Below are 18,127 nucleotides of genomic sequence, written 5' to 3'. Positions count from 1 at the left end.
CATAAAGAAAAAAAAAAAAGCAAAGTTTTCACTTTTTTGAATCTTCTTACTTGTACTTGACTAAATTTTAGTTACAGCATTATGCAGGAAGCCATCATAGCTAACTGTAACACAGCACCATAGTCCAAGTTAATGATGCTTCCTGACCAGTGTGGCATTTTCTGCATTTTAATGGTGCTGTGCCAGGGACAGGCTTTCTTTCAGGAATCCCTCAGCAGGTCAGAAGGACCCACACAAGACAGACGAAGACCTGGGAACGCACAGGGCAGTTTGAATGCTCCAGGAGAGTTTTGTGAGAATCGACATCTAACGAATTGAGGGAATATTCATTTTATGTCCACAATGGCTCTATTTGCCCCCACCAGCTAATAGATCTGTTGCCAAGTTTAACTTTGTGTCTCTAGGCAGCTCTCTATTAAAAAACAGCCAAGCTAAGCAGCACCTCTACAAGCCAATGCCACTTTTTCCCAGACACTTGCTGCGCGCAGGCTGTAGGCGGCCCACTGTCAGGGCCAGGCCTGCCTGACCATCTTTCTCCAGGGGTAGACCTCTCTCAAGTCCACTTTCCACCAAAACCTTTGTTCCTCCTCCATGTCTAAGCTGTCTTCCCAACCGGTGCTGTCAGAGAGTCCCTGGCCCCTGGTGGAAACTGCTGACATCAGAGACAGGTGTGGGGAGTGGCATCCTCCCTCACTATGACCCTGATGAGGGTAGCTGGGTTTCTCGCTGAGCCAGGACCATATTCCCAGAGTAAATATGTGAAAGGGAGGTCACAGCCAGGCCTGCTGACCCCAGGCCAAGCTGGCTTCAGACTCTGCCTTCCTTCCTGAAGGTACTGAGTACCTGATACTCCCTGCCTAGGGCCCCTTCCCAGGGCCTGGGACTCCCTCTGATGGTGCCACCAGTCCTTCATGCTCTATGCTGAGTCCTCCTATCTGTGACTTCAGCCCCGTGTCTGGGGTCCTGCTACCCACTAACAGTTTCTTTGGAGGCTGAGTGCCTGCTTGGTTTTCTCAATAAGGTCTATCCCTAGATGTCCCTGTGGTGACAGTTCCCCTATCTGGAACTGGAAAAACTCTCTGAACCTGGGTGGCAGCTTCCAGCACCAAGCGCTTGCCTCCTGTCACTCTTTCTGATGGTTCATCTGTCTGCTACACTTGAGTCTCAGGCCTGGTGGCTTTCCATTGATGTTAACTGAGAGTTAACAGTCCCCTCCTGAGGCTTGCCTATGTCTCCTTAACCCAATTAAAACAAGACAAAACAAAACAAAGCTTATCTGGAGCACTATTTCATCGAAATATCATTTATAACAATCATTCTTGGCAAAAACAGATCACAACCACCAAACAACAAATAAATACTTTCAGATCCATCCTATCTTCTCTATTCCCATGGCCACTGATCCGTTCACCTCTCGTGCGGACACGGCACCAACTTCTTAGCCGTTATTGTAGTTCTTCTCTCCGCCTTTCCATCTATTTCCAACATAGCCCTCTGGCTAATCTTCTAAAATATAAGCTAGCCCATGTCACTCTCTGGCTTAAAAATCCCTCTGTAGCTCCATGGCCTATAGGCTCTAACGTGTTCAGGTTGCTGCCCATCGCCCCTCCACCATCCCACTCACCTTGGCCCATTCTAACCATCAATGAGCCACTTGCCCTTTGCTCAATAAGCAGCATGCTTCATGCCTTCTGGGTCTTGGCACCACCTCTGCTCTGTTGTTTGGCACAGAGATCAGGCCCATCCATCCTAATCACCACCCTCTTCTCCAAGGTCTCTCCCCTGCCTGCTCCCCAGGCAAATCTACAGGTTGCATGGCCTTGCTTCAAACCCCCACAGTGCCCCCACCTTTCTCTGGTGGAGCACTTATACTGTATTTTACTTCTCCCTTTACTTGCCTTTCTCCCTAACTTTTATCCCCAGAGCCCAGACCAGTGCTTGACAGGTGGCCACCCCCCAGAGAGCCTCGCTGAAGCTCCCTTCCCCTCTGCCATAAAGCCCCCATCATGTTGGGTTCTTGGGTTCCACCCGCCATACATCTCAGACCCTGAATTGCAGCAAAAAACCTTGTGCATAAGCTAAGAATGGATGGTTCTGGACTTTCTTAAAACAAAGCCATATCTAAGTCAGATTATTTTGTTTTTATAGAAAGTCTTAATTTATTAGTTAAGATATAATAAAGTATTTTGAACAAGGAAATTGCCTACAGAAAATCAACTAAAATCTAATGTGCTGATACAACAAAATAAATTACTCCCATCTGCATATATCCAAATGCTTTCAGTTTATTCTGCAGGTAAAGTGTTTATCCTTGCCTGGCGTGCCTACTAGAACCTACTGGAAGTAATAGATGAAACATTATTTTAGAATAATGGCATGTATAGATAAAGGACAGAGGTAAGTGTGGATGCAAACTGGAGTCACCCCACTGCTGACAATTACTACCTTTCACAGGGCAGGGGCCGGGGCAGCACCATTCCTCGGCTACAGGTTTGAGAGCCACCTTTGTCATAGGAGTTAATTAATCGGTCTTAGTAAGGTGGAGAATTTTATGTTCTAATCATGGGCAGGCGGACTATGGGATGGAGAAAACTGCCCTTTAAGGACAGACACTTCTTTGTATATCTCTATTTGTTTCAAGTGTAGGTCCATTGCCACTTCTTTCCTAGTCTCCGCCATGAGGCAAGGCTCGAGCAAATGGGCAAAATGCAGGCAAAGCCTCACCTGGTGATCCATGTCTTAGGCATCCTGTCCTCATGGGAAGGGCTGTCCTCTGCCAAACTGTTCTCCCTATATCCCTATAAGTCACTTTGGCTGTATCAAAAGTATCCTTTTCTGCACAGCAAGAGAGAGAAAATAGTAGCTATCCCATTAAACTGGTGTGCAAGAACTCTGGCTTTAAGATTCGGTCTTGTTTGGTAACAAAATCCCTTTTCCTTCTCTAAGGACAAACTTGACCTTGGGTTAACTTTCTATTGCTGTTTCCTTGGGTTAACTTTCTATCTATTTCCCCTGGAAACCAATAAAAGTTGGAGTACTAACTGTATTATGAGACAACAAAGCATATGTTAAAATGATCTCGGATTGGTAAACTGCCTACATACCTGGTAGGAAGCCACCACTCTAGGCTTTCCTGAGAGTGAAACTTGTAACTTAACCTGACCCTTGCAGGGACCTAGGAAGCCATGCTATGGAGTTGGGATAAGACACACTGGCTCCTGTGGGGCATCTAAGCCAAGATAGAGTCACATCCCCCATGGTCTCCTGAAACTTGAACTTTCACTAGAGGGGCCAGAGACTAGCCCCTGGGACTCTTACCAGCACTCCACTGAAGAGAAATGCTTGACACTGGCTGCCAAGCTGTGTTTCCTGCCCTATATCCCTGTAAGTGAACCTGAGCTGAGTGTGGCCTATGGCAGTGACTGTGTAAGTCTGTATACTTAGGTGAAAACTCCCCATGGATGTGGCATAAGTGGCCGTGTGTAATATACACATACTGGGTTTCTATAAGGTGTTGTCTTAAAGATATAGGACAGAATGGCAAAGAAAAAGAGTAAATTGATTCTCCCTTTGAAGTAAGCAGAAATGATATTATACTAACAGAAAATACCTTCTATTCAGGCAACTATATTCTGACTACAACTGTGCAAAAAATAATAACTAAACATGCTTAAAATTTGGGAGGGAATTGTTTTTTTTCAAGAGCGTCACCTGGAATCTTATCCCTCGTTTCACATTGTTATTTTGTTAAACGAGGGATAACATTCCAGGTGACGCTCTTGAAAAAAATAAATTTGTTATAGTATTGTAATATGGTCTGTGCAATAAACATTTTTTGCAATAAGTGGAAGATTGCTGGACTGTATCATACCCAGCCTAATCCAGTGCTCCCTCTCCCTAAACAGGCCCAGCATCCTTAGCCACCCTCTTCTTCATCAGCCATGGAATATAAACAAGAATAGTTATCATAGCAGGAGAAGGGGGTGGAGATTAAAAAACAAAATAAAAAGGGATATCAGAAGGCCGGGAGTGGAGTGAGGAGGCTGTCGTAACGTGTTGGCTATGACATTTTTCTGGCACTGAGAGTCCTCCATGTAGGGTAAGTCTCACAGGGCACCTGCAGCCTACAGGACTAAGTATGAAGATGGTGTATTTGGTTTTTTAAAAATGGTACCTAATACCATATCTCTAATATGATACTTAGAGAAAAGGACACTGAAACCCCATTTCTGTACCATAGCTCTAGAATTTTAGTGCTGTTGTTTCCTACAAATTAAATGTTCTCTATTTTTTTCATTTTGAGACTAGCAGTCCCCTCATTAGACCACCATATTATATCTATAACCGGAAAAGTGGAAATCCCGTTCTTCCGACAGTGGAATTAGACCAAGAAAGCCTGAGTTTCAATGTTTAAAAGCCTGTCTCCAGTCCTGAAACCCTTAGTGATTTCAGTCCTGATTATCTCGGCTTCGGCTTCCCTCCCAAGGAGACAGCACAGCCGTAGGCAGCAGTCCCCAATTAAGAGTCCTCAAGTTTGATCTCAAAACACTGTCATGTTTTTGTAGAAAAGTGTACCTGAGACCTGACCCGGGAAGCATTTTTAAATGCCAACAATCACAGCCCATACCTGGAAACTTGTTCACTTGGCCGGAGAATATGTCATTGTCATGAAATGAAACTCCGTGCCAGTAGATGTCACAAGGCAAGCGCCGGCCAAATGGGAACTAGGAGAAAAAAAATGTGGTTAATAACAAGAGGAACAATGGCACACTGAGTGTCTGTTACGCAGAAATTCCTGAGGCTCTGGCATCCATCACATAATTTAATCCTCATATAAGCATGTGAGATGCTTATATGGAAGGTGGTGTTCGTTCCCATTTTATAGATGAAAAGACAGGTTCAGGTTTCTGTTGAAAATAGTTAACACATTTGATAACTTGCTCTGAGTGGCAGAGCTTTGATTACACACTAGACACTATGCTGCTACTGGCTTTATAGGCACCATGCCACTTTAATCCTCAAACTACACTGTAAAGGATTATTCTCATTTTACTGATTTGAAACTTGGGACTGAGAAAGGTAATTTAACATGCTCAAGGTCGGGTGGTGCCTGTAGCTCAGGGAGTAGGGCGCCGGCCACATACACCAAGTCTGGTGGGTTCGAATCCAGCCCGGGCCAGCTAAACAACAGTGACAACTGCAACAAAAAAATAGCCGGGCATTGCAGTGGGCACCTGTAGTCCCAGCTACTTGGCGGCTGAGGCAAGAGAATCGCTAAACCCCAAGAGTTTGAGGCTGCTGTGAGCTGTGATGCCACAGCATTCTACCGAGGGCGACAGCTTGAGACTCTATCTCAAAAAAAAAAAAAAAATGCTCAAGGTCAATCAGAGCTGGCAAGGGGAGGAATCAGGATTTGAATCCAAGTCTACCCAAAGTCCAAACCCATATATCCCTTTCTCTGAAAATTGCAACCTTCAACCCAGGCCCAAAAGAATAAGCTTTCGGAGTCCCTTGCCCTCTCTGTCCTCCTCTCTCCCCATCTCTCTCTCTCTCTTTCTCTCTCTCCTCCTCCTTTTGTTCTCTCTCTCTCTCTCTCTCTCACACACACACACACACACACACACACACACAGGCTCCATGGGGGGGAGGGATGTATCCTCAGTGTCTAAAACATTCTTTGAAACTAAATAAAGACTTTTTGAATTAATAAATGAACAAACCAGGAGTGGTTATCTGACTCCAGGTGAGATAACCAGATTTTCTCTCCCAGGAATTTTGGAATCAGAGATGCCAGGTGGCCTTTGCTGGCCCTTGAACTGGGAATGATAAAAAGCCAGAACAGAAAAAAAAAAAAAAAGCCAGAACAAGGCAGCTATGCTGGGCTGTGTGCTGGGAGAGCAGAGGCAGCCAGTCTGTGAAAGAGAAAAAAGGAGCACATTGGGAGAGAAAAGCAGAGCTGGGACCATGAAGCCCTGGAAACACAGACTGAGTGGCCTCAGACACCCAGAGGTCCAGCTGCCTCTCCTGCCCATGGATCCTGTAAGATAATCTCGTATCCTGAGAATACCTTTTTCATATTCTAAAATCCTCTTTGGCATAGCTGTAGGGTTTCAATTATTTGCAGCTAGAAAACCCCTCATTGAGACAAAAGGGCCTTTTCTGTACACTACAACCCACTGCCTCTCAAAGTTACCAACAAGTTCTGCATTGACAGAACCGATTTTTAAAATCTGTAACTTAGATGACCTTGTTAAAGAAAAAAAAATGAGGACATGCTAGTTTATATTCAGAACTTGATTGTTAAAAGTCCAAAGGAATAAAATGCGTACACATTAAATAAAAATTACTTTTGATTTTCCCATTCTAAGATTATAGGTAATTAGAATCTTTATCTACTCTGAGTTGAGGGGCTCAGGTCCATTGGAAGGGCGTAGCATTCGCTGATGAACTGATTGTGACTCAGTACTTTCCAACCATTCCAGATTAAAATGAAGGCAAACAGACTCACGCCCTTTAAATCAGTCACATTCTTCCAAAGCTGTGCCAAAGGGAAGCATATGTTGCACTCTCTTTGCATTAACAACTTCCATCTATAATTTTCTTTGCATCCAATGGGCTGTAAGTTATTAATTCAGTAGTCATAAATACAAATAGGTACAACATATGTTATTTTGTTTTAGCTGTTAAGTAGTATTATAAAAAAGGGAGAAATGCCTTAACCAAGAGGTTTCTCTAAAAACCACACTATTCGAGCAAAGCATACTAAGATCAAAGTGGCTTTGTGGTCTAAAATGAGTGACCAACACCTGCTCCCTGTCCACGGACAACTCTATGACTCTTATCATCCCTTCAGTCCGCACCACCCTCAGGAATACATCAAATCACCCTCCCTTCAAAAGCATGCTTAGTTCGTTCAATGTTAAGAAACTACCATTTTTAAAAATCTATCCACTTATTCAATAATCATTGTATGCCAGACACTGTGCTCAGTGCTGGAAATACGGAGCAACACAATTTTAAATGAGTCCCAGGATTTTATAATCCTACCACTTTTAAACTTTATACTCAATGGCAAAATACTGAAAGCTTTTCCCTTAAGATGGGAACAAGACAAGGATGCTCACTTTCACCATTTTCATAGTTATTAGAAATTCTAGCCAGACCAGCTCGGTGCCCATAGCTCAGTGAGTAGGGCGCCAGCCACATACACCAAAGGTGGTGGGTTCGAGCCCGGCCCAGGGCTGCTAAACAATAATGACAACTGCAATCAAAAAATAGCCAGGCATTGTGGTGGGTACCTGTAGTCCCAGCTACTTGGGAGGCTAAGGCAAGAGAATCACTTAAGCCCAAGAGTTTGAGGTTGCTGTGAACTGTGATGCCATGACACTCTACCCAGGGTGACATAGTGAGACTCTGTCTCAAAAAAAAAAAAAAAAAAGAAAAGAAAGAAATAAATTCTAGCCAGACCAATAGGCATGAGAAAGAAATAAAAGGCATCCACATTAGTAAAGAAGAAATAAAATTATCTCTGTTTGTAGATGACATAATCCTATATATAGAAAACTCTAAAGATTCCACCAAAAAATGTTAAAAATAGGCTACAACAGCAAAAATAAATAAATAAAATACTCAGGAATTAATCAAGGAGGTGAAAGATTTGTACACTGAAAACCACAAAATATTTCTGGAAGAAATTAAAGACATAAATAAGTGGAAAGACATTCTGTGTTCATAGATTAGAAGAATTAATATTGTTAAGATGTCAAAATATCCAAAGTGATCTACAGATTCAATGAAGTTTCTGCCAAAATACTAATGACTTTTTTTCTCAGAAATAGAAAAATATTCTTAAATTCATATGGAATTACAAGGGACCCAAAACTAGCCAAAACAATCTTGAAAAAGAACAAAGTTATAGGTCTCACGCTTCTTGATGTCAAAATTTGTAACAAAGCTACAGTAATCAAACATATGTGTAAAACAACATTGAAATAACCCTACAAACTTCTTAGGACAGCCAGAATCCAAAACACTAACACCACCAAATGCTGGCAAAGACACGGAGCAATGGAAATTCTCATTCATTTCTGATGGAAATGCAAAATGGAACAGCTACTTTGGAAGAAGTTTCAGCAGTTTCTTACAAAACTAAACATACTCCTACTATATGATTCAGCAATTAGTTCTTCTTGATATTTACCTAAACAAGCTGAAACTTAGGTCCAGACTGGGCCTGGCGGCTGACACCTATAATCCTAGCACTCTGGAAAGCTGAGATGGGTAGATTGCTAGAGGCCAGGAGTTCAAGACCAGCCTGAGTAAGAGTAAAACCCAGTCTCTACTAAAAGTAGCCGGCTGTTGTGGTGGACACCTATAGTCCCAGCTACTTGGGAGGCTGAGACAAGAAGATCACTTGAGCCCAGGAGTTAAATTGAATCTGTAGATCACTTTGGATAGTTTTGACATCTTAACAGTATTAATTTTTCTAATCTATGAACACAGGTTGCTGTGAGCTATGACATACAGCACTCTACTGAGGGCAACATAGTGAGACTCTGTCTCAAAAAAAAAAAAAAAGAAAGAAAGAAAGAAAAGAAAAAGAAAAAAAGAAACTTTGGTCCACACAAAAATCTGTACATGAATGTTTATAGCAGCTGTATAACTGCCGAATCTTAGAGAAAGCCAAAATGTCCTTAAGGAGGTGAATGAATAAATAAACTATGGTACATACAGACAATGAAATATTATTCAGTGCAAAATAGAAATGAGCTATCATCCCACAGAAAGACATGGAGGGAACATCAAAGCACATTAGTAAATGGAAGAAGCCAATCTGGAAAGCCTACATGCTGTAGGACTCCAACTGTATGACATTCTGGAAAAGGCAAAACTATAGAGACAGTAAAAAAGGGGCCCGGAGGGGAGAGATGAATAGCAGAGCACAGAGAATTCTGGAGCAGTGAAACTGCTCTGCATGACACTATAAAGGCAGACACATGTCATCATATGCTTTTAAAAACCCATAGAACATGCAGCACCGAGAGTGAACCCTAATGTAAACTATGGACTTTGGGTAATAATGAATTTCCAATGTAAGTTCATTAAGTACAGCCAATCTCGACTCTGATGCAGGATTTGCTGCATATGAGTGGGTAAAGGGCATTAGGAAATCTCTGTACCATATGCTCAACTTTGCTATGAACTAAAAACTACTCTGAAAATAAGTAAAATCAATAAAAATAAATGTTTAAAAACTAGTGTGGTACTGGCGTAAAGACAGACATATGACCAATGGAATAGGATAGCTCAGAAATAAAGCCTCTCACATATGGCCAAATGATTTCCAACAAGGATGACATGACCGTTCAATTGGGAAAGGGCAGTCTTTTCAACAGCTCTTGCTGGGACAACTGGATATCCGTGTGCAAAAAGAATGAAGTTGGACCCTTATCTAATACCATATACAAAAATAACTCAAAATAGGTCGAAAACTTTAACATAAAAGCCAAAACTATTAAAATCCTTAGAAGAAAATATAGGGGAAAAGCTTCATAACATTGGATTTCTTGGATATGATAGCACAAACACTGACAACAAAAGAAAAAATAGACGACATGAATATCAAAATTAAAAACTTTTTTCATCAAAAGACATTAAAAACAGAAGTTAAAAGTCACCCATGCAATGGGAAAAAATATTTGAAATCATATACTTGATAAGAGATTAATATTCAGATATATATTTAAACTAGTACAACTCAACAACCAAAAAATTTCAACATGAGCAAAGGTCTTGACTAGACATTTCTCTGAGCGTACACTAATGGCCAGTGTGCATGTGAAAAGATGCTAAAAATCATTAATCATTAGGAAAACACAAATCAAAATCACACGGCCCTGCCTCACACCCATTAGGATAATTGTTATCAAAACAAACACAAAACAGGAAATGAACAGAGTATAGAGAAATTAAAAACTTTGTGCTTTGGGAATATAGAAAACCGCTGTGAAAAACAAAACTATTGGATTCTAGTAATATCACTTCTGGTTATTGCTAGATACCAGAATTGAAAACAGAAACTCAAACAGGGCTCACCAGTGTTCATGGGAGCATCATTCACAGTAGCTAAAAGGGGGGGAAAGCCCATCAGTGGATGAATAGAAAAACACTGGAGAACAAACCTCTTCCTTTACCCACAGCCGTTCCTGTTTCTGCCTCTTGTCCTGGAGTTACACACTTTCAAATATACCCCAGTTTGGGCAATCAATGAAATGGTTACCCCAAGCCCAGCCTGAAAGACCCTCCACAGCCTCCCCTGCTGACCTGCCCACCTCCGACTGGGCCACTTACCCTCCGTGGGCTCTTGCACTTACACTGTCTGACTGACCATTCTTGATGCTTAAGGACACAGCCCATCACTGTTTTGTGGCCTGATTTCTACATATTATTCCTACTGCCTGGGATCTTGTGACTCAGCTTTCCACCCACTCCCACCTCCATGGAGCTGTCCCTCCAGCTCTCTCTTCTCTGTGGCCTCTGTTGCTGACGCCCAGCACAGGCCACTCCGTAACATCCTGCCTGTGAGTCCGTCTGCCTCACCACATTGTGAACTCTTTGAGGGTGAGGGCAATCTCACAATCACCTGTGCGCCCTAACACCAACTCTTAAGCACGCAACCTTCTTGAAGTCATGGATCCTTTTGAGATTTTCCCCCAGAAAAGCACACACGTGCACAAAATTTTCCACGTGAGTTTAGGAGAGTCAAAGGTTCCCACAGCTGTTGGAGGTCCTCAGATACCATTGTTAGCAATGTCCACAGTAATGCTTCATGAGTGAATGAACTTACAAATTGCAGCCACTCAAATATACACCTTTATCATCATTGGAGTTAGCATTAAGGTAATGCTTGCTCCTATGTGTACGTGTTAAACCCTTTACGTGTCTGATATCATTTAATCCTCAACGCAGCCTTATGAGAAAGGCCGTACCATTAACCCTACATACAAAGACACCAAATCCTTAAAAGGAGGAAATACCTCTCCCAAGGTCACCGAGCTAATAAGGGCAGAGTCAGGATCAACCCCAGATCTGCCTGATTCCAAAGCCCACGCACTTAATCATTACAGTTGTATTCATTAGTCACATGTGAATTATTGCAACTACCTCCCCTTACCCCACAAGCTACCATCTTTGTCACAAAGAAAGTTCCTTCCCTCAGAGTATACACCTGGGTGGACGCAAAATCCTTCTCCTTCTTGACCGAAAGTAATAAAACCAAACTTGCAAAATAGCCATGTTCAAATAAGAAGTGAGGCCATTACACATCCTCTGAGCATATCTGTGCCTAAGGAATTGATGTTCAGGTCTCACTTCTAATGGCCCAAAGAGCAAGTTCAAACTTCCCTGGGGATTTTGCAGAATGAAATTTCACAGTGAATGCTGATAAAAGCACAATTCACAGTTCTGTACCTTATGAATGATTTTCTTCATAAAGCTTCTTTGTGAACAGAAAGTCTTTCAAGTGACTGGGGATAAAAGTGGCAAATAAGCTTTGATATGGGCCAGTAGCTGTGTGACGTATCTCTAGGGGAAATGATCCTAACTGCTATTTTAAAACGAGGGGCCCAAAGGAATCCAGGGGAACACAAGGCAGGTGTGGTGGCCAAAACGTCAAGCGTGGGCTAAGGAGACCCTGGCTCAAGTCCCAGCCTAACATGCCCCACCCAGAGACCCAGACCCAGGGACGTGGCCCCTCCAAGATTCCATCTACAAATAAAGAAAACAATAGCAGTGAAACCTCCTCCCAGGGCTGTTATGTGGACTGATGGGACGCACAGAAAAGCACCTGTGTAATATGGCATAGGTTATTATTTTTAATGTCCAAGTAAATCATCTCAACAAGTAACTCTGGTTAAAAAAGATGCCCATCATATACCACACGTCACTAGGACAACTCTTGAGTAAGGAGACCGCAGTGCACCTGCGCTTCTGTGATGCCCTTGGGCAGGCTAATAGCCTTCTCTCCAATGTTCCCTCTGTGGAGGCCGTGAGCACAGCCACCACCTTGTAAGGCACTTGTGTTTACACAACTGCCTCCTCCACCAGACAGGATGCTTCAGGGTACAGACATTTTATTCTTCATTCCACATTTTATTCTCTCCCCCACTTGCGGTCAGCAGCCTTAGAGATGGTCTGCAATGACCCCCACCTCCTAGAATTTACACTCTTGTATGGCTTCTGCCACCTTGTCATGGGCGTGGTCTAGGTGACCAACAGCACGCAGCAGAAGCAATGACGTCACTTCTGATATTAGGCTATCTTCCAAAGACTGTGGCTTCTGTCTTGGTCTCAATGCTTGCTTTGGGAATGCCTGGGACAGAAGACCTGGCCAATAGCTTCGCTGCAGCCTCATAGAAGAGCCTAACCCTAAGCCTCCTGGCAAAGGCATCCGCGGACACCCAGCCCTCAGGCACAGGGAACATTTGTAGTTTTAAGCTGCTAAGCTTTGAGAAAATTTGTTACATAGCAACAGATAAAGACTGCACTATTTCGGTTTTAGAACAAGGTCACAGGCTCGGCGCCCATAGCACAGTGGTTACTGTACCAGTCACATACACCAAGGGTGGTGGGTTCAACCTGGCCCAGGCCAACTAAACAACAATGACAACTGCAACAACAACACTAAAATATCCAGGCATTGTGGTGGATGCCTGTAGTCCCAGCTGCTTGGGAGGTTGAGGCAAGAGAATCGCTTAAGCCCAAGAGTTGGAGGTTGCTGTGAGCTGTGACACCACGGCACTCTACCAAGGGCAACCTAGTGAGACCCTGTCTCAAAAGAAAAAAAGAACAAGGTCACAGAGAAAGAAATAATTCTGAGGATGAAGCAATTAAGATTACTATCTCCTCATAATGAATATAATAATGGCTATTTATTGAGTATTTAGTTATGGGCCAGATCTCTTACATATACGTGTCCATTTTGCCCATTGCTAGTAAGTGGCTACCCAGAATTTGACATCATGTCAGTCTATCTCCAAAGACCGTGCTCTTTTAGTTCCCCTAAGAGGGAGGGAGGGAGAGAGGGATGGATGGATGGATGGATGGATGGATGGATGGATAAATCTATGGAAAAAATGAGCACCTACAATGGACGTTATGGTTAACACTCTGAGGAAGATGTCTTTGTTAAACATACCCCATAGTTGCTGCCTCAGGACCCATTTCTCAGCCTGACACAGTCATTTGAAACCCAGTCACACCACATCACCTTTGGCCTAGTTAAAACTTCCTTCCCGTATGGCTGGTTGTGAAGCAGCCTGCCTGTTGTTCATCCCACTGACCCCAAACCTAACAGTTAACACCACGGTCAGTTGGATAAGCTCCCCTTCTCCCGTGTTTTCTTTAAACTAGCCAGTCAACCGCCCCCTTGGGAAAGCCTGCAGGATGATGCCCAGAACCTTATAAAGGCACAGTCTCACAGGCCTTCTTTCTGTCCCTCTCCCTCTGTCACTCCCACCCGCTGGCTGAGTGCCCTGTCCCCTCCAGACTTCCTGCTGATGTCCACTGTGACCCTCTACCTTCTCTGGAACCTGTGAGGAATAAATTTCTTTTGTTCCATGCATTTTGGTTTCACCTCTGGACGTACACAAACCTGATGTTCCCCCGGTCAGGGCTCTCCTAGAGAGTGGCTATGTTGGCTTGTGGCCACACTCAACGGAGACCTCAAAACCAAATTAGAAAGAGACCACAACAATAAAAATGATAACAGAAAAAAGGTAGCAAAGAAAAGTCCAAACTAGGCCAATTAAGACAAGGGAAGGACTGAGCAACTGCCTGTCAAGGATGGACAAAATATGTAGCACTAGTCTTCAGTCCGGAGAGCAAGCAGCCTAGGAAAATGGGCGGATCTATCAAACCACGAAGGGTGTGACCAGGTGGGAGAGGCTGTAGCTGCCAAATGGGAGCCTGTCAAAAGAATGTAAGTCTCTTTCAAGACTCACGGAGGGAGGCCAGCTCAGTCCTCCTCCTGGCTGCTTACATCTCAGCTAACAGCATGGATGAGAAACCTACCGCCCAAACGTGAGGCCGCAGGAACATTCCAGGCTCCCTCCTGCTATGGAAAACAGGGCTGATGAGGAAAGCTCCCCCACACTGGTGAGAAACCAGACAGCTTCCTGACTGCATGGGGCTGGTGGGGAAGCCCACCCACAGGGCACCACCTCCAAGCCTGTTTCTGCTGGAGGAGTGAGAATGTCGACTTGATTGGTTATTATAAGGGTTAATAGCATGTGTGAACCCCCAGCACTGCACCTGCCACACAGTTCTTTTTACACAATTGGTGTTTCCCATTCCTAGTTTCCTTTTCTTCCATTCTTTTCTGTTCACTTTTCACCCCAGACTTATTAGCAGATAAGATTTAAAGAAAAAAAAAAAAACCTCCCCCACCCATGCCCATCTGTCTGTTTCCAACAGAATGAGGGGATGGGGATGTTTTCCAGGACTAACCTGAGTTTCAGTAGGTACCTTCGGGGTATTAAAGCCAAGCAGGCCTTACTGAGTAGGTACCTAACCTCGGGGGGAACCCCACACTTGCAGAAAGGCTCCTTGACTTGAGTTCAAGAACCTGGATTCAAATCTCAGCCCTACCAACTATTAACATCAAGGTCCTTGGTTTCATCATCTAAGAAAGAAGCAAAGCCTTCCCCATGAGGGATGTTGTAAAGATGAAAACAATCACATAGGTGAATATGTTTGTGAGTGGCCTGGTACATAGCAGGAGTTAATTAGTCCAATCCGGGAAAGGTGAGAGCAAGGCCTCTCGGATTCTTCTTCACCTAATTAAGTCCCTCGGTGAGAAAGACAGAGAGGAAGAGTCCCCAGACATGCCCAATGGCAGAGAAAGCAGGGCTGGCCCTCCACAAATCCACCTCGGGGTGGGGGGGCAAAGTCATGCATAAAACACGGCTCCAGGCCACCAGCGACCCAGAGCCAGGCGTGGCAGAGCACATGTGTGGACAGATAGACGAATGTGTTCTGGGAGCCCAAGTGCTGGGGGTGGGGGGCGCAGAAGGAGCATTAATCCTTTCTAGTCACGGTGAGAAAAGTTTAACTGAGGAGGGGCACAGAGCTGGGTGTGAAGCAGGCCTCTGCCGGGAGGGGAAGAAGGGAAATCAGTGGAGGAAGCCACGTGCAGGAGTCTGAGAAAGTGGAGAAGTTCCAGGTGCCCAGAGCCTGGCAGGGAGGAGGAGGACAAAGCTGGAGAGGTCCCCGCAGTCCCCACAGGTCATGAAGAGTGCACAGGGCCAGGTGGAGGGAAGCGGAGGGAAGTGCTTAAGCAGGGCTGTGCTCACCTGGCGGAACAGAGAGAGGATGAGGGTAGAGACAGACTGAAGGCAGACAGACCATGAGGAAGCTCACCAAGGCTGGGGAAATGGGAGGGGACAAGGCGGGACTAGACCCAGAGGAAAACAAGGGTGGGGGAAGGTACGGAGGAGTAAGCTCAGTCTCGGGTTCTGTGAATCAGGACGACTCTGACACTTGAGGCACTTTAAGGCCCCTTCCCTCATGCTCACCTCTGCCAGGCTCCTGGTCACTGGGACTCTGCAGGGAAAGGGTCCCCATGGGAACAACTAGCGCTCCGAGGGCCTTCCTATTTAATAAAGGTGCTGCCTGGCTCCAGTGGGTTCCCAGGAACACAGTAATTACTCACCCTCTAATAGAACCAATAAATATAGCAGGAGGATAAGTAATTAACAACCTTTTGCTGGAAAGTAGCGATTCTTGTGATCTATGAAGTTTCCTTTTCCTGTTCACTACTTCTTCGTTACTGCAAATAGGATACTCTGGGTAAGCGTGCCATTCATCGTTCACCAAGTTAATCACCACAGCATGTTGTAGTTTTTATTAAATCCATTCATTATAATTGACTAGTAAGGGTGAAAGCTGGAAGAGCCGTGGTGGGGCCCACCATCTACCCATTCCGCCTCTGATTGCCACACTTTTAACGAGATCCAAATTGTTACCAGACAATCTAATGAAGGGGGGAAAAACCCCATGATAGCAGGAGGGGATGATAACCTTGCCCCTTTCATTATTTTGGTGCACCGTAGCAATCTCCCCCAGCAATTTATTCTGGTGTCTAATTTCCCACCCGTAAAGAATCTTTATTAGTAGTAATTACATTAGGCAAAAGAAAAACTTCACAACTCCTAAAGTGATTTACCTCTTGCCTTGCGATTTTAATTACAATTCCAGTTTATTTAGCAAATAGCTCTGAAAAGATTAGATCCCAATTTAGCACTGTGCTCATTTTCTACTTTCCAATTCATAAGGATGACACAAACAACAAAATAATCCCTTTAAATGACTCTTACTCCATTGCTTCATAATTCAGCCTATGGAAAAGAGCTCCGATATCAATTATAAATTATAAATTAGCTCCATTATGCTTTGCAAAACTATCAGCAGTAACCTTCCTGTTCTCCACTCCCTCACAGTCGGTAAGTTGTTTCAGTTCACTATGAGGCCTCAAATCACCCACGCTCTTCCACATCAAAACTTTAAATGTGCTTATTAACTGAAATGGAAACAAAGCAAATCAGGTTTCCATTTCAGGGATGCTTTCCTCCCAGCATATCAGACAACTTTATCCAAAGGCGCGCCTGACATCCCTCAGGGCCAGTCACCTGCTGGTTAACCAGGAGCCCTGGACAACCCAGTACTCTCCCCTGTAGCAAGGCCTCCCAGAAGGCCAGCCTAAAGTCCGGCCCACCAAGTCATCCATACAGCACAGAACCACATGTGCCTCTGAGCTGGGCAGTATGTCCAGCAAGCACCGGGAAGAACCCCCACAGGGGCAGAGGCTTAGTTACGGGAGACAAAGCTGACGGGTGAAAACAGGAAGTTAAACAAACCACTCTTTACCTTCAGGGAACGGCAGGGGATAAGTCAGAGAGATGACACCCACAGTCACCATCTTACTAAGCAGCTACTACAAGCCTACCCCAGGGTCGAGCTCCTTACCCACTGTCAAATTATCCCCACGTGACCTTGTCAATAGCTGTCATATCCCCATTTCACAGAAGAGGCAACTGAGGCTCAGAGAGGTAGAGGACGTTTGAGCTGACTCTTGAAGAGAGAGGGAGAAGCTTCCAGAGGCCGGGGAAGAAGAGTTCCCACAGGAGGAGGCAAACAGCATGGCAAGGGCTGAGCTGCAGCAACCAAGAGCTGGAGGTCCGGGCCTCCCCCGTCTGCGGCCACTACCTTGCTGAGCGCTCCTGGACCTCTTCGGGCGGTTTCCCACCTGCCACATGTTCTTCCCCACTCTGCGGTTCTAAAGGACCTGCTTTTCTTTTCCACTGATTGATGACTGTGCTGAGCATAAAGCATCCAGTGCTGCCAAAATGATGCGCCCAAGGGAGACGGCCGAGGTGTCCCAGAGGATTGACTGGATGATGTGGATGGGCTTTGCCCCCTCAGTGCATTTGCTCCTCCCGACTCCTAAGACCACAGAGGTTTTAGAGACATGCCACTCACACAATCACATCTTACGAAGAATATCATTGTACCATTAATTTCTGTTTTAAATAAATAGTGGCTACTATGGATTGAGTTCATATATGCTGTGCACCTTACATGGGTGATCTCAATTCACCATCACAACACTACAAAGCAAGTAGATATGTTATTTCCAGTTTACAGATGAAAAACTGACAGAGCAATTAGTTAACTAGTCGCTGGTAGTGTGTCCAGTAAGTGGTAGAGCAAGAACCAGAACCCAGCCCCAACCCTTAGTCCCCACAGAACTAAGCCCAGGAGAGATGGATGAGGTGCCTCTAACCACCACACCACCCCAGTGATGACGGGCATAGAACCTGGCAGGGTAGAAAGCAACCTTTGTCCCGCCCTGCCTGGGAGCTCTCCAGAGTGCTGAACTGCCCCTGCCAGAGTATCTGGCCTCACAACACCTCCATCTTCTGCCTGGGGGCTTCTGCACATCCCAAGCTTCACCTCCTGATCCCAGTGCCCAAGAGAGCCACTGACAGAACAGAGTGCTGGGGGTGCGAGAGTATCTGGGAGAGAAAGTTAACTTTCAGAAACACTGAGCTTGAGGGGACAACAGGACTTC

The 18,127-nt window shown here is 44.6% G+C and overlaps 1 protein-coding gene across 5 annotated transcripts in view; it reads right to left on the bottom strand.

Moving 5' to 3' along the window:
- TTLL11 (tubulin tyrosine ligase like 11) overlaps positions 1 to 18,127 on the bottom strand; it is a 273,808-nt gene that overhangs the window by 212,059 nt on the left and 43,622 nt on the right. For 4 of the 5 annotated variants that reach the window (XM_053566767.1, XM_053566793.1, XM_053566785.1 and 1 more), the window contains exon 2: positions 4,628 to 4,724. In XM_053566767.1, the coding sequence (XP_053422742.1) occupies positions 4,628 to 4,724 (97 nt within the window). Of the gene's footprint in view, positions 1 to 4,627; positions 4,725 to 18,127 lie in introns of those variants that run through there. The other variant, XM_053566804.1, reaches the window with a different exon arrangement.

Source organism: Nycticebus coucang, chromosome 2 (genome assembly GCF_027406575.1).
Source record: "Nycticebus coucang isolate mNycCou1 chromosome 2, mNycCou1.pri, whole genome shotgun sequence".
Classification (NCBI taxonomy): Eukaryota; Metazoa; Chordata; class Mammalia; order Primates; family Lorisidae; genus Nycticebus; species Nycticebus coucang.
Note: the sequence above shows the minus strand (reverse complement) of the source record. Positions and strands in the feature narration are given on the sequence as shown.